Below are 21,637 nucleotides of genomic sequence, written 5' to 3'. Positions count from 1 at the left end.
TTTCTACACGTGTTTATGAATCTCTTCTAAGTCAGTTGCATTTTTGGTCTGCATTATAAGTGACTGGTTAGGCCTGGCTATTTATACCTCCTGTGATTCAGCATGTTTGCCTGCTAGCTCCCTGATAGGTGGAACTATAATTTTTGCTGTGTGGAATCTTGTCTTATAGGGTTTTTATAGAAGAAGAAGGTCTACTACAACCATAATTACTGGTATGTAAGTTTCCCTTTTCTTTCATAAAAGGAAAAATGAGAGTTTGATTGAGTAATCTCCTAGTAGTTTAGGTAGCTAAGATTTCTCAGGAGAGAAAGTACGTCCTAGAATAAAAAGATCAGCCAAAGGACTGAAGTCAAATAATATATAATAAATTAAAAAATGCATAAAAATCTGGGGAAAAAAAAAAAGGAATAAAATATATTTTAAACCACCCTTGCTATTGCCATGCAAATGTAAATAATTTCGTACTTCCACCTGAGGATTTTTGCCTTCCCCCGCCCAGACACAGGTATTTTATGATCATATTCTTAAATGCATAAAACAAAAGGTAAAGAAGTTGAAATGGTTCTTTGTTCTAATTGTGTTTCCTGACTTTTGAAAATCCTTCTGTGTTTCATTTCTTCTAAAGTTATGCAATAAACTTCACCTGGAAGAAACAGAAATTCTATTCAGAACTGAATAAGAGGCTTAAGAGGTTTTATAACCTGAATTTTTCTTGTTGACTAATGGTAATAAATACTGAGAAAATACAATGTCATATTAGAACAGAAGAGCTAATTTGAATCTAAAATGTATGATTTACTTTCAATCATATAGGAAGAAAGGTATGTTTATGCTACAGAAATACTCCATAATTTCCCCCCTTGTCATGTGTTTCAAGGCTTAGAATCATTCATGCCAAGAAAACTGGCAAAAGAGATGCTACAGGAGGTGGTGACGTAGGAGAGGAGCAGCACTCTTTGGAAGCACCAACACCAGGCCGCAAACGCAGGCGAAAGGGGGGGGACAGTGATTACGATGATGATGACGATGACGACAGTGATGATCAAGCAGATGAGGATGATGAGGATGAAGAGGACAAAGAAGATAAAAAAGGAAAGAAGGCAGAAGTTTGTGAGGATGAGGTGGGGGATTTTAAGTATAGTGAAACTCAATTAACTAGTAAGTTAAAACTTGTTGTCCGTGTCATGTGTCGTCCCGTCCCCCCCTCCCCCCAGCTTACTTATATTGACTTTGTCTTAATTTCTCTGAAATTCTGAAAGGTCATACCAGATCCAGAGAACTGCAGCTTTGTTAGAAAATGAGCATAACTGTAGTTTTATCATAGAGGAGAATAAAGGTCACTTATTAGTTAAGAAAATAATAAACAAACAAAAATCAGCAAGATTAACACTGAAACTTTTATAGCAAACTTGTAATTTAAAGTAGCTCTACAATTTCTGGTAGACATTGAAATAAAATGCAAGTGTGCACTGACCAAAGCCTGATTGGTAAGATTTTGATGGATTCCATTATTTCCTGTGTGAAAAGCACTTAGAAATTAATTTGAATATCCAAAAAGCTTCGTAGAAACTAAGATTAAATTCTATAGTCTTATGTGTTCATGCACAAACTGAATTATTTCTTCTAGTAAAAGAATGTTTTCAGCGAACATTTGGCCATGAGCATTCCCCTTCGTATGCATCTGGGTTGGTTTGGACAGATTCAAGATGTATCTTTTTCCAGTTACGTTGTTCCTAGTCAAGTATATTGAACAAGCAGAAAATTTGAACTTTTTAGCCTTAGAATTTGCCTCTCATTTTCTGTTACATCTTTTTACTGTAATATTAGTAAGACATGGTAGTATGGTTTTATCCTGAAATAAATTTGGCGTGACAGTATATTTGGTGATTATAGGATGATGGGGACCAGATAGCAAGTGTTGAAGAACTAGAGAAGCAGATTGAAAAACTGACAAAGGTGAGAAGTCATTTGTCTTTGTTATGCTACAAATTTGATCTCTGCATGTCATGAGTAAGAATGTTAACCATCATTTTCAATGCTCCAACTTAATATAAATTGAAATAAAGATCAGCTTTTTTTTCATGAAAATATGAATGATGCTAATGTTCATGATGCCTGAATTGTGAGTTTAGTCTAGCAGCACTAAGTGGACATGACTCAAAAGACAGTTAGAAAGCTGTTGGTAATACATTTGCACATCTCAGAATAAAAAGTAATATAATTTTTATCCAGACCCAATTGATATACTTCTGTTTGTTGATCTTCGAAAGTGATGATAAATTTTGTGTACGAGAAGCAATGACTTTCCCATTATACAAATGATTGCAGTTCTCATTCCCTCCTACAGTTGGCTAATTTCTGCAGCTGTGTTCCCAGCCAATAGAGAGCTGTCTTTGCTTCAGGTTTTGAAAGAAGAAACAATGGAATAGGAAGAGAAATGTAAATGAGAAAGATAGAATGCTGTAAATAGGGGTACTTATGGGCCGTGTTTTTATTCTTCGTATTAGAAAATTTGTCGTTTAAGACTTTGTCTCTTGGTTTCTCTCATGTTCCAAATTGCAATAAATTAGCAGTCCAGAATTACACCTGACTTCCAGCAGTGTCAATTTAGCAGAGCAAGAATTGAATAAATAAACTGAAATTCTTGTTGGCCCCCCTCAGAGGACTGTTTGTGTTTGAATACAGAATTTATTTTTGGACATTGTTGTTCTCATTCTTTTATGAACCAGTTAAAATATCTCATTAGTTTCCCATCAGGAACTGCAGTATCACCTGTCTTCAGTGCTCTGTTTACCATTTGCTGTTATTGCATAATTGATAGGATTTCAGCTGTTCTTGTGCAATGAAATCTTTGATCCTATTGTTCTCTGAGAGTCAGTGTTAAAAAGACAGGACCTACCATCGCAAAATGTGTTTTTAAAGGAAGACTGATAAAACTTAAGCTGAACCAGGAAGTGCTTGAATTGATGTTTTTAAAGGGAAAAATCTGTAAGTGAAATCGTCAAGGCAGCAATTGTGAGTAGAATGTCACATAACACACACACAGAATCTCTAAGAGAGCCTCCTCATGTGACCCTTGAACTTTTGTTCAGTCTGGCAGCCAGGAGATGTTTTCTGTTGTAATGAATTCTTTTCCCCTGTTGAATTACAATGCTCTCCCTTTTTTAAAACAGCAACAGAGCCAGTACAGAAAGAAGTTATTTGAAGCTTCGCACTGTTTGCGTTCAATGATGTTTGGTCAAGATCGTTACAGGCGTCGATACTGGATTCTGCCCCAATGTGGTGGTATTTTTGTAGAAGGCATGGAAAGTGGTGAAGGTAAGAAACATAAAGGAGTAATGCCAAGACATACTGCCCATCTCTGTAGGCTATAATTTTGTGCAGCAAGGCTTCATCTTCAACCAGAGCCTAAACAGGCTACCGTCAGTAGACCTCTGTATTCATGTGGTGCTCTCTGATACCCTCTTTCTAATTATGAAATATCAGTTAATATCTTTAAAAATGAGGATTAATGCTTTGGCAGTTTTCAGTTGTTATAGTTCTATATGTTATGTTTATTTGTATTTATCTACATGCGATATTTTTTGGCTCTTTCTGACCTATTTCACATTTCCCTATGGCAGTGAACTCTGCATATGAAAACTAGGATGACCATAGAATGCAAAAAAAAATTCTTTTCATCTTCAGTTGTTATATTTTGTGCTAATACACAAACTATTCTGTGCTTGAATATTTGATATATGTCTGCAAAAATATGAAAATTATTTTCACACAGCGAAGTAATGTGTTTTCTAATCAACAATACGACTTAGTCTGTATTTTATTAACTGATCTTTCTTCTAGTCCAGCAAATGCTGAAGTTATTTTTGCTAAAATTAAAATGTAATTTTGTGGTTGTGACAGTTGTATACTAACTGTGATTGAATTTTTCACACACTTTAAATCGGATAGATGCAGAAAATATGTCTTAATCTGACCTTTTTGTGGATATTAGAAGTTTTAAACATAAGCCTCCGTTTCGGTCACAGAAAAATCCTTTCTAATTCTGATACAGATGAAGCAAAACCCCTTTACTTTCACAATTCCCCCCCCCCCAACAAATCTCTGATACACATCAGAACTGCATGATCTCATGAGAATTGCATCATTCTAGAGAGCTATTTAATTAAAATAACTAACATTACAGCATGTTATGAAATCTGAGCGCTGTTTTGGCCCCAAAAAGAAGCCATAGAACTTTTCCTAAATCTAATCTTGATCTTAAAGTTATCTTTCTAAAATGGGTAGCATAAAAATGGATGGCTATAAACTCTTCAGGAGGGATAGGAGAGGTGGTGGGGTAGCCCTATATGTCAGGAAGTGTCTGGATAGTTTAGAGCTTAATGACGGTGATGATAGGGTGGAGTGTCTATGGGTAAGAATCAGGGGGAAGGCCAACAAGGCAGATATTGTGGTGGGAGTCTGTTACAGACCACCCAACCAGGATGAGGAGACAGATGAACTATTCTATAAGCAGCTGGGTGAAGCCTCACGATCGCTAGCCCTTGTTCTTGTGGGGGACTTCAACCTGCCAGATGTCTGCTGGAAATACAATACAGCAGAGAGGAAACAGTCTAGGAGGTTCCTGGAGCGTGTGGCAGATAACTTCCTGACACAGCTGGTGAGCAAGCCAACGAGGGAAGGTGCCCCGCTGGACCTCTTGTTCACCAACAGAGAAGGACTTGTGAGCCATGTGATGGTTGGAGGCTGTCTTGGGCAGAGCGATCACGAAATGATAGAGTTTTTGATACGTGGAGAAGCGGCGAGGGGGGTCAGCAAAACTGCCACCTTAGACTTCCGGAGGGCGGACATCGGCCTGTTTAGGAGACTGGTCGAGAGAGTCCCCTGGGAGGCAGCCCTAATGGGCAAAGGAGTCCAGGAAGGCTGGACATTCTTTAAGGAGGAAGTCCTAAAGGCACAAGAGCGGGCTGTCCCCAGGTGCCGGAAGACGAGCCAGCAGGGAAGAAGACCGACCTGGCTGACAGAGAGCTCTGGCTCGAACTCAGGAAAAAGAGGAGAGTCTACGACCTCTGGAAGAAGGGGCGGGCAGCTCAGGAGGACTACAAAGGTGTAGCAAGGCTGTGCAGGGAGAAAATTAGAAGGGCCAAAGCTGAGCTAGAGCTCAGTCTGGCTGCTGCTGTAAAAGACAACAAAAAACACTTCTTCAAATACATTAGCAGCAAAAGGAGAGATAAGGAGAATCTCCAGCCCCTAGTAGACGGGGGAGGGAACACAGTGACCAAGGATGAGGAAAAGGCTGAGGTACTTAATGCCTTCTTTGCCTCAGTCTTTAATAGCAGGGCCGACTGTTCTCTGGGTACCCAGCCCCTGGAGTTGGAAGATAGGGATGGGGACCAGACTGGAGCACCCATAATCCAGGGGGAAATGGTGAGTGACCTGCTGCACCACTTAGACACTCACAAGTCTATGGGGCCTGATGGACATCCACCCGAGAGTACTGAAGGAGCTGGCAGAAGAGCTCACCAAGCCCCTTTCCATCATTTACCAGCAGTCCTGGCTAACTGGGGAGGTCCCTGCTGACTGGAGATCAGCTAATGTGACGCCCATCTTCAAGAAGGGCCGGAAGGAGGACCCGGGGAACTACAGGCCTGTCAGCCTGACCTCGGTGCCGGGGAAGCTGATGGAGCAGATCATCCTGAGTGCTATCACACGGCATGTAGAGAATAACCAAGGGATCACGCCCAGCCAGCATGGGTTCAGGAAAGGCAGGTCCTGCTTGACCAACCTGATCTCCTTCTATGACAAGGTGACCCGCCTAGTGGATGAGGGAAAGGCTGTGGATGTTGTCTATCTAGACTTCAGTAAAGCCTTTGACACGGTTTCCCACAGCATTCTCCTGGAGAAACTGGCTGCTCATGGCTTGGACGGGCGTACTCTTCACTGGGTAGAGAACTGGCTGGACGGCCGGGCCCAAAGAGTGGTGGTGAATGGAGTTTACTCCAGTTGGCGGCCGGTCACAAGCAGTGTTCCCCAGGGCTCTGTGTTGGGGCCAGTTCTGTTTAACATCTTTATCAATGATCTGGACAAAGGGATCGAGTGCACTCTCAGTAAGTTTGCAGATGACACCAAGTTGTGTGGGAGTGTTAATCTGCTGGAGGGGAGGAAGGCTCTGCAGAGGGACCTAGACAGGCTGGATCGATGGGCCGAGGTCAATTGTATGAGGTTTAACAAGGCCAAGTGCAAGGTCCTGCACTTGGGCCACAGCAACCCCATGCAACACTACAGGCTTGGGGAAGAGTGGCTGGAAAGCTGCCTGGCAGAGAAGGACCTGGGGGTGTTGGTCAACAGCCGCCTGAATATGAGCCAGCAGTGTGCCCAGGCGGCCAAGAAAGCCAATGGCATCCTGGCTTGTATCAAAAATAGCGTGGCCAGCAGGACTAGGGAAGTGATCGTGCCCCTGTGCTCGGCACTGGTGAGGCTGCGCCTGGAATACTGTGTTCAGTTTTGGGCCCCCCACTACAAGAGGGACATTGAGGTGCTGGAGCGTGTGCAGAGAAGGGCAACAAAGCTGGTGAAGGGTCTGGAGCAGAAGTCTTATGAGGAGCGGCTGAGGGACCTGGGGTTGTTCAGCCTGGAGAAGTGGAGGCTTGAGGGGAGACCTTATTGCTCTCTACAACTACCTGAAAGGAGGTTGTAGCGAGGTGGGGGTCGGTCTCTTCTCCCAGGTAACAAGTGATAGGACAAGAGGAAATGGCCTCAAGTTGAGCCAGGGGAGGTTTAGACTGGATATTAGGAAATTTTTCTTCACTGAAAGGGTTATCAAGCATTGGAACAGGCTGCCCAGGGAAGTGGTTGAGTCGCCATCCCTGGAGGTATTTAAAGGACGTTTGGATGAGGTGCTTAGAGACATGGTGTAGTGGTGGTCTTGGTAGTGTTAGGTTTATGGTTGGACTCGATGATCTTAAAGGTCTTTTCCAACCTATACGATTCTGTGATTCTGTGAAAAAATAATTTTTCTGTGTCGCCTGTTCTGCATTATTTTATGCTGTGTGTTAGGAACTGTTTTGCACATGAGTGTAGCTGGTTACAGAAGGTAAACTGTCATATGCGGTACTGCTTGCATTCCTTTTGTTCACTGTATTTTATTTATTATATTTTAACCAAATGAATGCCCAAATGCTTCGGAAACTGTACACAAAGAAAATAATTGGAATACACCTACCTGTCTTGAGGTAGTAAAAACAAACAAAAAACCACACAAAAGCGTTAGCCAAGAACTGTAGGGCAGACCCATTTTTTTTTAATATTTTTTGTCTTAATGGAAGTTTAATCTCCCTGAATAGCAAAATGGACATCATGTTAAGTTCTCAACTACTCCCTCTTTCCCTCAGCTCTTAGTGTGCCCTGTTTCAATAAATTCTACAGTTTATCCACTCCTAATTCCTTTATCTAAACATTGGAAATGTGAGACATGAACTGTTGAATGATCTGTCCATTTAAAAAATACTTCTTCTTCCCTCTTCATGTAGTCATTTTGGTTCTTATGCTGATACTCAAATAGTTTATGTCTTGACAGACACCATAACCATGGACACATTTTGAAGTTTTAATGGGAGGGGATATTCTTTTCTTTAATGAATTAGCTTTGTAGAAATTATGATTTTTCCAGAACGAGCAAGTAAACTTTTGTGGATGTTCTGGCCATAAGCCATAAGCAGGACCTTTGTTTATTTGCAATTGCAGTATCTGACAAAAATAATTTAAGAAGTTGAAATGTTGGATTTTCTACCTCCTTCCCCTTTTCCTGACATTTTTCTATCCCATTTTACACTTGTTAAGACTTTTAGTCTAAGTTGATACGTCAATATAAGGGTCGAAGAGAAATGGTTAAGAAAGACTAGGAGAGCAAAGATGACAGAAAATTGTTTTTCCTTTTCATAAGATAGATCTTTCACACCTCATATGTTTGAAGAAACTGGCTTTTGCAATCAACGTCTGCTTGTTGTACTTTAAGTTGCTTAGACATTATGCTGTCTGATCGCATCTGTCTGCTTATCTGTGTGTAGAGTCCCAGTTGTCATGTCGGGTGGCTCTTGAAAGAGTTTTAAACTTTCAAGAATGTTGACATTGTTTCACAGTCAAAGTTGTTAATGACTTTTATTGAAAGAGGTAAAATATTTAATTTTGTGTTTCAATATTTGCGGAATATTTGATTTCACAACAGGAATTTTGGTCCTCCTTTTCGTAGTTGGCTGTGAGTTTAATGAAATGGTCTTTTGCAAAAATAAGCTCTAAGGCTATAAACATTGTACCCTCTTGATATAAACAGAGGAGTTTTTTGATAAAGCATGGAGAGTCTTGCAAAAAGAAAGCTGCCAAAAATTTGTCCCTTTCAAAGACTTTGCACTTGGCAAACTGCTTCAGACATATATGCATCTTATGGGAGAATACTATAGCTATGTTAACTACATTGAGGTTATTTTTCCTCCAGGTGTTCAGCAGGGTTTAAATCTGTGTGTGCCTTGAACCTTGTTTCCTTCTGCAAAGTGTTCTTTGAAGTGAGAAGTGATTTCACTTTTAAAAAAAAAGAAAAAAGAAAAAAAAACCAAACCAGACATTGCCATCTAGCATGTGTTGAGCCAAAAATGAAGTAATTTTTTATTTAACAATGATGATGATAAAAATGGTCGAAATGAGTTGGTCTATTATATTTCATCTGTGTTTCTTGTACATTTTTAGGCCTAGAAGAAATGGCAAAAGAAAAAGAGAAGTTAAAAAAGGTAGAAAGCATGCATATCAAAGAAGAAGCATTTGAGACAGAAGAAAAATTACACTGTTTAAATACAACTCACTGTGAGCAAAAGGAAGATCTGAAAGAAAAGGACAACACTAATTTGTTTTTACAAAAGCCTGGGTCATTTTCAAAACTAAGCAAACTGTTAGAGGTTGCAAAAATGCCGCCTGAATCTGACATTATGTCCCCAAAACCTAATGGCAGCGCAGCAAATGGCTGCACGTTATCTTATCCAAATAACTCAAAAAACTCTCTCTGCAGTCTTCAGCCCACTGTATCACAAAGCACCATCGAGAAGTCTGATTCTAATCTTTTCAGTCCTAATGCAAGTGGGACAGGAAAGTTTTACAATTCTCCACTAATTCCAAACGATCAGTTGTTAAAGACTCTTACTGAAAAGAGCAGACAGTGGTTCAGCCTTTTACCGAGAATACCCTGTGATGACATGTCAGTTACCCATATAGATACACCAGCTACTACAACTTCACTTACTCCTCAATCACATCCACCATCAAAGTCACCTTCACCTGTTCCATCACCTCTTCTGGGCTCAACCTCTGCACAGAGTCCAATGGGATTAAGTCCTTTTGCATTGTCACCACTGCAGGTAAATAAATGAGTTTTTGAATAGTCTGAATTTGCTGTGCTTATTTGGGCAGAATTTCTGTTTAGACAAATTGTTTCACAGACATGCTATCATTATATCTTCTTTATTTTTTTTCTGTTTCTAAATGTTAATAACTAATTCCATGTTACAGATGGTTTATAATACTAGAAGTTTTTTGATAAAAAAGATTAAGATAAGTAAAATTAGGTAAGCCAATGTATGGTATTTTGTACGTGTATTTCAGTAATTTAATTTGGCTTTTAGGAAGTTGGCCACTGGTATTAAGTGAAAAGCAAATAAATCAATAAAAACTAGTTTTCAGAAATGTGACACACAACACCCTCCCTTTAAAAAGCTATTATTTTTTTAAGCATTAACAGGGCCCTAATAAGGAGTATTACGCGTTAGTTTCTCTTAAACTAATCAAAGTACTGGCTAACGGCCTTCTTTGTTTTGACTGTTGTTTGACAAATAGCATCCTAATCATAATTCAGGTTTCTTGGTAATAACTAATAATGGTAGTTGTGATTGTGTTAACAATATATTCTGTGTGGCAGATGAAGAGTGGACTACCTATAATGGGACTTCAGTTTTGTGGCTGGCCTACAGGAGTTCTTACTTCGAATGTTCCATTTTCATCTCCTTTACCTGCTCTTGGATCAGGGTTGGGATTATCAGAAATGAATGGTAACTCATTCTTGGCATCTAGTGTTCCTGCAAGTAAAAGTGAATCACCAGCACTACAGACTGAAAAAATAGCTTCTGCCCCTTCTACAGCAGTTGAAGTAGCCAAGCCAGTAGATCATCCTAACCCAAAACCCATACCAGAAGGTAAGTATAATACAACAGTAAGATGGAATATGTGAAGGATAATTTCTACAGTGCCACGACAATGTTACAATTTATCTTTTTTTATAATTTGCCTGTGGAATTAGGCTAGATGATTTCTCTAATCTGATTGTGTGTGATCACATAAAAAATGACTGCAAAGTGTTTATATGTTTGTCTTGATTTAGAAATGCAGTATGGGTGGTGGAGGATTACTGATCCAGAGGACCTAAAATCTTTGCTTAAAGTGCTGCATCTCAGGGGAATAAGAGAAAAGGCCTTACAAAAGCAAATACAGAAACATATGGATTATATCACTCTGGCCTGCATCAAAAATAAGGATGGTATGTAGTTGATATTTATGTTACGCATGGTGTTGGGGCATAAGATGACTGGCATAGAGCTCTTTGAGATGTGTTTAGATACAGGGATAGAGTAGCGGCTGGAGAAAAAAGGTAAAGGTCTCATTGTCTGTAGCTGCCTTTTCACCAGCCTTGTTCTGGAAAGTTACAGGATTGGAGAAATCCCATTTAATATAAATTGCTCTACTGGCATAAGTGTTGGTAACCTTTTTAAGCTCTTTCCATCTCTGTAACGCTCTAGCTCAGCTTCTCCTTCCCCTTCTTGCCTTTAAATTGCAAGTTTGAAAACCTACAGAATTTTTTGTCCATGTTGGCTATCTTAAGAGTAGTACGCTTTTACAACAGTTCTTCAACATTTGACTGGAGTGACAGGTAAATCAGCTTGACTTTACTCAGAGAAGTTATAATACTGATTAAAATAATAAAAATGTGATTCTCAAATACAGTTGCAATTATTGATATCAATGAAAATGAAGATAACCAGGTAACTCAAGATGTTGTGGAAAACTGGTCAGTAGAAGAACAAGCAATGGAGATGGATCTTGCTATTCTTCAGCAGGTGGAAGATCTAGAGAGGAGAGTTGCATCAGCTAGTTTACAAGTTAAGGTAAAACTAATTCTTAGTAAAATGTCTCTTTAAAATAAGTGGTAAGAATTTAAAGTAGATAGTAGCAGTCCTTTTGCTGTTGGTAAGTGCCTTCTTATTCCATCTCTAATTGTCTGCAAGTAAAACAAATCCACTGCAGCAGTATCATGGATATTTGTGTTTGAAACATTTTATTGCAATTAAATCTTCAGCTGAAGATGCTCAGAATGGTAGCTCCTGGAGAGTGTTCTTGTACAGTGTGCAGTTCCCTGCACGTTTTGTTAACCTTCTATGAATGCAAAGATTTTATTGCATATAGACTGCTTAATTGTAGTGGGTTTTGCCACAGTTCTGCCTAGTTTGGGTGATGGTTGCTGTTAATGCTTTCAGAAAAGCCTACAAGTCAGTCATAATACTTTGCTTGAGTATTGTAGTGTCATGGAGAACATGTGATGGTTGTGAGTGTGAAAGAGTTAAGAATTCACTGGCTGTCATTACAATTTGGAATTTTTCCAAGGCGGGTGTAAGGATATCAAATTGCACATGTTTGGTTATAGTACAGATGTAGTATTTGGGATCTAGTTTGTTCTAGGGGTGGATGTTATTTCTGTGTGACCAGCTGATACTGTCTCCTGAGCCTGTTGGACAGATAGGCCTGTTTTGATGTTTCGACCAATAGAACAGGATACTTCAAAAGGAGATAAGAATGCAGACTGTTGCAGAAAGGTCCCTTCAGAAAGTCTGGTAATGCTTGTATTTTTTTTGATTAATTATTTTGGTTCTCTGGGTATTTTGGAAACTGTCTCTACAGATGGATTACAAGTAACCAAGATCTACTGGAAACAGCGCTTCAGTTACTTAGTTTGATTCCATAAAACAGTTCCTCTGTTTACATACTAAGTTAACAGCAACCAATAAATGCACAAACCTTTCTATTAACATAGGGTTGGCTGTGTCCTGAACCTGCATCAGAGAGAGACGACTTGGTATATCGTGAACATAAGTCAATTACTAGATTGCACAAGAAGCACGATGGAGATTGTGCTGGAGGCGGAGAAGGCAATACCAGCTCTCTAGAGCGGAAGAGTGACAACCCTCTAGATATAGCTGTAACCAGACTTGCTGACTTGGAGCGGAACATAGAGCGAAGGTATCTGAAGAGCCCCTTAAGTACCACCATTCAGATCAAACTGGATAATGTGGGCACAGTTACTGTCCCTGCTCCTGCACCATCCATTAGTGGTGATGGTGACGGGTAGGTTATTGAGATTAACTTGAAAAATTATTGTGCTTCTTTGCTAATTGGAGCCTATTTTCTTATTGCCTGTTATCTATGTACTTTCTTGTATGTCTGTGATCCGAATGGATCATGTTATTCTGCATGGTGCTTTGTAAAGATATTTTTTGTTACGTTTGTTGATAATCTTGCAAAGTTATCTTACATTTAACTGGTTGTGACTAAGCTTTGAGGCACGTAGCCACAGTCTGTGCACTACATGAAATTTAGTTGCTTAAACCTTATACTTATTGGCTGTGTACGTTTTGTCATTGCTTGGCTTTCAATGTGATAATGATTGTTCCACGTTTACACATAAGCAAACACGGATGTGACCTACTTAATTTCTCTGTATTTCAATGCAGAACTGAAGAGGATATTGCTCCAGGGCTAAGGGTATGGAGAAGGGCATTGTCAGAAGCGCGCAGTGCTGCACAGGTAGCTCTGTGCATTCAGCAGTTACAGAAATCAATAGCATGGGAAAAATCTATTATGAAAGTTGTAAGTGTTTTTAATTTTAAAAAAAAAATAATACTGTAACTAAACTATTTTTGCTATATCTTATTTTCCCACTTTAGGCATTTTAAGATACCATGGTTAATAACGCATTTCTTATTACTGCGTGTAAAACTTAATACAGTTAAACTGTATGTTGTGCACAGATAAATATAAGCCTAATGGAAAAGATTGACCCTTTCTTGCCAAATTCAGCATCCTGAACTTTCTAAGATAAAACCCTGTAACTGGTTGCTTTATTTAAGATGGTCGTTACTCTTTGTTGTTAACATTTCGGTAAAAAAGAGTCATTTCTGGCTCCATCTGATGGAAGATACTCTATCTGATGGAATATTTCTGATCTCATCCGTGACATAAGCTTTATGGAGGTTCAACATCACATATCCCAGTTAAGGACTTCATTTTTCAGAAAGTTGAGATGCTCCAAATGTGTGGCTTCTTTGCATGCACGCTTCTCACAATTGAACATAACAAATTGGGCAAGGGTGTGAGCAAAGAGGCTGAAATACCCGTTTCCTTCTACACATAACAAGTAGATCTGTGTTAACTGCATATACAAAGAAGGCATGCAAAATGCATGTGTCAAAATTTGCATGGACCTTTGAACCTCAAATTTCTGAAAACAAAACTTTTACTACAAAACAAAAATTGACTACAGTAGTGATTATGATGTGATTAAGTATGGGCAGTGCTATGTAGTGGGTGGCAAAAGTGATTCTTCCATTAGTGGTCTTTTCCCTAATTTTTTATTTACTGCCAGTCCTATACAGATTCTAATTACATCTGGACAATTAAAGGATGACTTAAAAGCTATAGTGTAAGGCTGTACCTTTTGAGTTTATATAGCTGTAAGGTTAAAGCTGTATCTTTAGAGCAAAAAGTTTATGAATTTAGTAGGAGCACCTGAAAAGGCATTTGAATGTTTGAAGGTGTAGTAATTTATTATCCAGAAAAAAGTATAGTGTCATTCTCAATTTGATTGAAATGTTCTATGCATTTAATTACGCAGTAAATGTAAGTATTTGGTGAAAACATGTGGAGATCTTTAAGTTCCTGAAAAAGAAGTCCAGATATAGAAGAGTATCAAAATCACACAATATGTGTAAGAAAATTGACAATACATTAGATATTTTTAAGTTAGTGTGAATTTTAGGAAGTGCTAGGATCATTTGTTTTGCCTTACTGAATTTGTTCATTGTGGCCTTTAGATCCGTACTGATTAGTATTTTAAAATACTATCGTAAATATAAATTATTTTTATGAAATAGCAACTTATATATGCAGTATGGGCATCAATGAAGAGAAGAGTCCTGAGACAGTATGCGTGGGCCAAGTGATTTTGATGGGTATAAGATACCTTGACTTCTCATGGACATTAATGAAATATAACAAGTATTCATAGTTTTGTGTGCTGTAGGACACCTATCTTATAATGAATTGCTTTTCAAATGTGTTCCCAAATGTAGCCTTTAGATTAGTTCTTGACATACTGCATATATTCTTTTACAAATGTGATCATTAGTAGACTCTGATTGTGGTAAAATAGAAGGAAAATAATTTTGAGAATGAATTTGTGTGTTTGGAGGGGAAGGGTAATTTAGGTACCATTTCTGTGTTTCAAATTTTAAAAATTGAATTAAAGCCATTTTTCATGTATTATAGTACTGCCAAATTTGTCGAAAGGGAGATAATGAGGAACTGCTGCTCCTTTGTGACGGTTGTGATAAAGGCTGTCATACGTACTGCCACAGACCCAAGATCACTACCATACCGGATGGTGACTGGTTTTGTCCTGCCTGCATAGCAAAGGTAATACTAAACATAAAGGTGAAGTGACTTATAGTGACCTTTTTATAGATGGTAGAATTACAGGTCTACCGGTGTGTTCTAATGAAAATAATGGTCTGTATGTTTTAGGTTGGACTGCCATTAATGAGATTAATAGTTTTATTTAACTTGGATTTTAGTGGTACTAAAGGCTACAGTTTTATTTGTTTTAAACTATTTTTTAAATGTAAGTAGGTACAGAATTTTCTTGGTGATTCAGTACCATAGTTTTTTATTCCTCTTCTAGAATTTTTTCAGTATTTGTCTTTCGAGCTTCATTGTTAAGTGTTGACAGACCAATGTCTTACATTCTGTTTAAAAAGAAAAATCAGAGAAAATACTTAGTAAATATTTTTCGTCATTTCTGTACAACATGCTTTAGTTTTTCCTTTTTTGATACACAGTACATTTGAGAGGCTATGTATGTTTCCTGTGTGAGGCTTGTTTTTTTTCCCCTCCCAAGAAAAATAGTCTAAATGGAACTTTAGGATAGTTCTATTCAAATGGCTGAACTAGCAGTTAGTATTGTTTAAAACTCCACAATTTTCCCATCCCTAGTTAGTCCTAAAATTAAATGCATTTTTTGCTAAACTTGTTAGCTATGTTTTCTACTGTTACCTGTGAATACTGTAACTGAAGAAGTACCTTTACAGTAAATACTCAATTTTGTATTTTCTCTGGTGTTGTCAATGGGATCCTTTTTTCTGTGCATCTTTCACAAAGTAATAAGGAAGACAAATTGTTTTTAAACCATTATGTGCAACAGAAGTAATAAAAACAGATTACTGTTGAGATTGTGTAGTAGTTTATAAAGGGTTAACTCATGCTGTAACTTTATCTGTCATTGTCATGGTTATATTACAGCTTACTTTGTTATAAAGATAGAAACTACCATATCATGCTATAACTGATCCCATCACTTCTCTTGATGTGTGCGTGTGTGTGTCCCCCCCCCCAATAACTACTTTAGGGTTTAGAATAACAGAAAAATGTGGTTTTTTCTTAGGTTTTTTTTTCTGTCCCAAATTTGGCTGAAAGCTGGAGATATAAAGGTGCCAGAAATTTAGGGTGAAATTCCAGCAGAACTTTAAAACATGCTGAATATTGATTCAAAATTCTGCAAAACATTGAAACAGTTTGTTGACGACTAGGTATAAACTATGCCATCCTAATTTAACTCAACTTTAATTTTTTTTTTTGTCTAAAACAAGAAAAACAAACATCAACATCTGCCAGTCCCACCTACTTTGAGATGTTCTGTGAATGTTAATTCTGAGTGAAGCCTTAGATGATGAGTTGATCTGTTCTCATTGCCTTACATTGTGTTTTTAACCAAATGGCTGAAAATCAACGTTCCTCTTCAATTGCTGTGTGAACTGATGTACTTCACTGTTTGTCTATCCTTGGACCAAGAACACAGTCATGATACAGAGTAGCATTAAGAGAGTACAATTATTTACAAATCTTTTCTAGCGTTCTGTGTTAAGCAAAAGGAATTCTGTGCACGACATACATTTTTCCACATTCATGCATTCATTCATTCATCATGATTTGTACAAACTGACTATGTTTTTCACCATGCTAGTTACAATCAGTGCCAAATGCTTACGAAAGTTATTTGTGACATTCGTGAAATAAAGGAATTTCGTAGTAATGGTTTCTAGTAGGTAGCAAAATCTGCATATTCTTAACTCTGAAAAAGTACATTATAAAAATACAGGTTTAGACAACTTTAAAACCAAATAGTGTTTTGATAGGAGAATATAAAATATAAATGTTACAGTTAAAAATTGTTCAAACTATCTAAAGTAGTCTTAGTAACACAGGCAGAGTTTAGTACTTTTGATGCTGGCTCTCTTCATGAAAACTGTTTTCTACCTTTTCATTCTTTGACTGTCGGTGAGTCTTTCCAATGGCATCATGTGCTTGACTTGACACTCCGCAAAGTTCCTATTCTAATGATCTGAATGACTTCAAATACTATGCCGCTGTCAGTACCCATAACAACTTACTTTTTTCATCTTAAATGTAGTTTCATCTTACTGTCTACAAATAGTTCTGTATTAAATAATGTTCCTTTTTCCCCACTTCGTTTGTAGCATTCTTGTATTGTCATACTCCTTTTATGTTCTCCTGTAGTTGTCTTGTAGCCAAGCTATCTATATCTTTCTTATCTAGCTTTTAATCTTTAAATCAGTTGATCCCATCCCTGACTCTTTAAAAACTCTTTTCCAGTTTTCCATATCTTGCAAATAATATGGTTGCTTGAAAATGAATATGCTATTCCAGCTGTGGTTATATCAATCTTTTAGGAACAGACAAATATTTGTCTAAAACTATGCCAGCCTGGTTTGTTGGGAGGTACTGTTTTACTAATCTGAAGTCAGGTGCTTTTATATTGTCACAAGTTGAGAACCTAAATCACTGGTAACAGGAATTTCTACAGCCTTACTTGCCTTTAGAGAAGAGCAAAAAGTGAATAATCTCTGATATTAAATATTTCAATTGTTTTGGTGCTTCTGTTTTTCTGATCTTCATTGCTGTCTATCAATAATAACAGAGGTTTCTGTAATTTCTTGGTTATTGCTTATTTCAGTTCTCTCTATTGTAGGCAAGTGGTCAAACTCTAAAAATAAAAAAACTTCAAATCAAAGGGAAAAAAAGTAATGAACAAAAGAGAAGCAAGAAATTAGCAGGAGATACAGAGGATGAAGACTCTGCAACTACAAGCGCCTCCTTAAAAAGAGGAAAAACAGACCCTAAAAAAAGAAAAATGGATGAAAATGTTTCTGTAAGCCAATTAAAGCAAGAAAATTTCACTGCTATTAAGAAACCTAAAAGAGATGACTCCAAGGACCTGGCTATATGCAGGTAAAGTGACAAATTCTAAACTTGGGTAAGTGGTGTTGAAACAAGTAGTACCTGATTCTTTTTATCTGTGTTTTGGGGCAAAAGAACCCTATTCTTTGGCATGTATCCCATACAGGTTGTAATAATTTGAGTGTATATATATATATATATATATATATAAAGGATTTAATGTGTGCTTGCTGGGAGTAACTGCTGTACTTGGTAATGAAGCCCAAGAGGAAAGTACCTAATGTTAGAATGTGGTCTGTAAAATCTACTCCTACATGCGCTTCCAAGAATGGGAAGAAAGAACCCTGATAGCAGTGGTACTGACAGCTTTCTCAAGTATAGCAAAGATGTTTATCCACTAGGTCTGAAAGGCGTTGCATTACAGAGGAGGAGATGGTAATAGGAATGCGTCTTCTTTTGTAGTACTGCTGGTCAGTCAAAAGTGACATGGTTTAGCCTCGTCACAGTTTTAGAAAGCCAGTATTAGCACCCGTTTTACTGGTTTGCAAATGGTTTACATTGAGGTTCGAAGTATTGAAGTTGCAGGGCCATGTTTTTCTTTTAGAATTGTGATCACTAGAATTGCATCTTACATAGTTTGCCTGGAGAGAACTTAACTGAGTATTTAAAATAGCGTTAAGACTTCGGTCTTTATTGATGATGTTCTCAGCCTTGCACAGGGCTTTCCTTTTATAAAGTGAATACGTTGGCAGTACATGATGAATTTAGGGAACGGTGAAAAACCTCTGTGAATATATGAACAGCTTAAAAATATTTATCTAAAACCTTATTTTATTCAGCATGATTCTCTCAGAATTGGAAACTCATGAAGATGCCTGGCCTTTCTTACTTCCTGTAAACTTGAAACTTGTTCCTGGTTATAAGAAAGTTATTAAAAAACCTATGGACTTTTCCACCATTAGAGACAAGCTAAGTAGTGGACAGTAAGTAAACCTATAGTAAATTTTACTTTACATTTTAAAAATATTTAAACATTGAAATACAGTACATTTTTTAAAATTAGTTAAACTTTTGATCTGCCTGCTCTGGCACCTCTGATTACTTTTACAGTCAAAATAAAAATTCTTAACTGTGTACTTCTGTCTTTGCCATATCTAAGTGAAATAGCATGTCAGGTGGGAGAACCTGTGGAACTGGCTGAAAAACAATAAAATTGCCAGGTCAAATGCACAAAATCAACAGGAAAAACTTTTTCCCCTCATCTTTTCTCATTGAGACATCTTAGTGGTGTTACACGTAAGCAAGAACCAACTGTGTGGGCTTTAAGCTAATGGAGTCCCTGTAAATAACGTAGCTGTGGAGTGAGTTGGTACCCCTGTTGCGGGAAGCCAGGTAACATTCCAGTAATGGTGGTTAATCATTTTATAGTCCTAGAATCAGACTGCACAACTTCTTAAAAAAGAAAAAGACACTATATTCCTCAGTTCCCCTTCCCTCCTTTTTACATCCCTGTGCTCTAATGACTCCCCACCACCAAAGAAAATTTTGTCATCCGTAAGGATTGACCCTCTTCAGCGTCTGTCAGCCCCACATAAAGCAAGTTTCCTAGGGTAACACAAGGGGCTGTTTTGCCTCTTTAGGCTTTTTCTCCCTCGAATCTGAGATTTAAATGCTCCACACATGCTCATTGGTATCTGTAGACTTGTAACTTTCACTGTCTTTTTAATAATTCCTATGAATATTGGAACACTATTTGGGCCATGTATGTTCAGGATAATAAAAAGAATAACGAAGACAATATTACAGGATTGGTCTGGGCAGCCTTTGCTTGAACCTGGTTGTTCCTCTTCTAGGTGAATACAGCTGTACTCAACGCTTACTTTGAAAGGACTTGAGCCCAAGAATAAATGGAAAATAGCCATAGCACTTTCACTAGAAAGCTATTGAAGGGAAGGGGGAAGTTAATTTTAAAAAGGTTTGTTTTCCAGTATGGGCTTGAAATTCTACCTTACAGAGTTTTTGAGGATAATAACAAATACAATGATGAGAGAGTATTTCCTTCATATTGTTGTTAATATTTACATTAGAATTAAAAAATTAAAAGTATAATTAACATTTAGAGCATTCATTGAATATTCTGTGGCTGGTTGCAAATTCACTGCTGATGTTAAGGTAGTTCTTTCTCATGTAGTTGAAGTGTTTTTTCCCCTTTGATTCTCCATGTTCCAAAAATCATTCACCTTTTTCTTCTTTCAGGTACCCTAATCTTGAAGCATTTTCGCTAGATGTCAGGCTTGTTTTTGACAACTGTGAAACCTTTAATGAAGATGATTCTGACATAGGCAGGGCTGGCCACAACATGAGGAAGTATTTTGAAAAAAAATGGACAGAGATTTTCAAAGTGAGCTGAAGTTACCAGAACTCTTTTTTGTCTTTTTTTTCTTTCTTTTTTTTTTTTTTTTCATTAAATGAGGACTGATAAGACCAGCAATGTGAACTGTATTTACATGAAAGTGCAAGGCACATGCATAACTAATGACTGTTTTTTTCCTTTAAAATATCACAGAGTTGTGATACTAGTTCTAAAGGCTTCACTCCTACAGCAACCATGGCCCCTTGGGTATTGGTTTGTGTGTTTTAACAAACTAATTTAGGTAGAACAGGGAAGCACACCCAAAGAATTTCAAAGAAAGGGGTGTTTATAGTGCAATAGCAATTTAAAATATATCAAGACGCACTGAATATTCAACCACCAGAGCTCTACTCGGGGAAATGGTTCTCTTTTCCCTTTCAATAAATATCTATTTTTCATTTTTTTACTTTGTAGTTTATTTTTTAGTGAATGTATTTAATTTTATGAATTATTTATGATTATACAGCATTCAGAATCTTCGTTTTCTGTGAAAAGGAAGAATTAGAAAATTGCTTTAAATCTTGAAAATACAACAAGGAATGTTTTAAAATATAAAACAAAGCCAAGTAAAACTGTTTACACTGATGTGCTGTAAAAGCACTAAAAATTAAACTTTACTGTAGAGTTACAAGTACATTTATATATATGTTGCTGCATCACTTGTGTAGTTAAATTGTATTTCAAGACAGTGAAGAAAAACTGAGACATGTATATACTGTTCATTATTGTTTATATTAAGTCTTGTTTTAAATATGTATGATGTGTACATATTGTTTGCAGACATTATTGTTTATGCCTTAGGAGGACGGTAGCATTTTATTTTAGTCTTAAGGTAATTATAGCTATACGGCTTGTACAGTAATTATCCTCTACCAACACTGTGGAGTCTCCTTAATCTTGGTAGTGCCTGCCTTTAAAACAGGGTGTAGGGGATATTAGTTTTCCATTTTTCTATTTTGTTATATAATTTCAAGCCACCACGGCCTCAAATTCAAGTATAATCATTTGTATCCATGTGGAATAAAATTGTGACACTTTCCTACGCACACAGTATTTTTTTCATAGAAACATTTCCCTCCATTTGCCTTGCCACAGAAATAACAAAGACATTTGTAACCACTGTGTTTTATCTACTGTGTGTTGTGGTGGCCTGTTGGGGCAGATAGATCAGAATTTTTTTTGTACTAATGTAAGAGTACTTGAAGTTTTATTTAAAAGAAATGTTGTGGAAAGCATTCTTTTTCTTTTCCTTTTTTAGGAGTGTTATTTTTCACTAGTATGTGTGGCACGGATACAATAAAAGACTGTTTTGCAAACCAGATTTTCTTGGCGATTTTAATACTTAAGATCCTGTGTATACAGGATTTTTTTTTAATAATATCTTGAGAGTCTTGCATTTAACATTCAGTTCTTATTATGATGCATCTAATTCTCCTGGCCTTTTAATGGTAATTCAAAAAGAAGCAATTGCCAAGCAGTCAGAGTGCAGTTCAACTGCCTATTTGAATGAGCGTAAATAACATTAGGTCTAACCATTGGGCTGCCGCGTATTTGACCTGTTTCTGCCAGTCCTGTTTACTGTTGTTACAGTGTGAATGCACATGATAA

At 37.4% G+C, this 21,637-nt stretch overlaps 1 protein-coding gene across 12 annotated transcripts in view; it reads left to right on the top strand.

Moving 5' to 3' along the window:
- BAZ2B (bromodomain adjacent to zinc finger domain 2B) overlaps window positions 1–21,375 on the top strand; it is a 173,908-nt gene extending 152,533 nt beyond the window's left edge. For 10 of the 12 annotated variants that reach the window (XM_075511375.1, XM_075511368.1, XM_075511373.1 and 7 more), the window contains 13 exons: window positions 878–1,121; window positions 1,894–1,956; window positions 3,174–3,318; window positions 8,740–9,401; window positions 9,959–10,232; window positions 10,418–10,573; window positions 11,038–11,198; window positions 12,122–12,432; window positions 12,819–12,954; window positions 14,632–14,778; window positions 17,408–17,667; window positions 18,456–18,599; window positions 19,873–21,375. In XM_075511375.1, the coding sequence (XP_075367490.1) occupies window positions 878–1,121; window positions 1,894–1,956; window positions 3,174–3,318; window positions 8,740–9,401; window positions 9,959–10,232; window positions 10,418–10,573; window positions 11,038–11,198; window positions 12,122–12,432; window positions 12,819–12,954; window positions 14,632–14,778; window positions 17,408–17,667; window positions 18,456–18,599; window positions 19,873–20,026 (2,857 nt within the window). In that variant the 3' untranslated portion in view covers window positions 20,027–21,375. The remainder of the gene's footprint in view (window positions 1–877; window positions 1,122–1,893; window positions 1,957–3,173; window positions 3,319–8,739; window positions 9,402–9,958; window positions 10,233–10,417; window positions 10,574–11,037; window positions 11,199–12,121; window positions 12,433–12,818; window positions 12,955–14,631; window positions 14,779–17,407; window positions 17,668–18,455; window positions 18,600–19,872) is intronic. The other 2 variants (XM_075511374.1, XM_075511372.1) reach the window with 1 other exon arrangement.
- Window positions 21,376–21,637: the final 262 nt, after the last annotated feature.

Source organism: Mycteria americana, chromosome 9, assembly GCF_035582795.1.
Source record: "Mycteria americana isolate JAX WOST 10 ecotype Jacksonville Zoo and Gardens chromosome 9, USCA_MyAme_1.0, whole genome shotgun sequence".
Classification (NCBI taxonomy): Eukaryota; Metazoa; Chordata; class Aves; order Ciconiiformes; family Ciconiidae; genus Mycteria; species Mycteria americana.
Note: the sequence above shows the minus strand (reverse complement) of the source record. Positions and strands in the feature narration are given on the sequence as shown.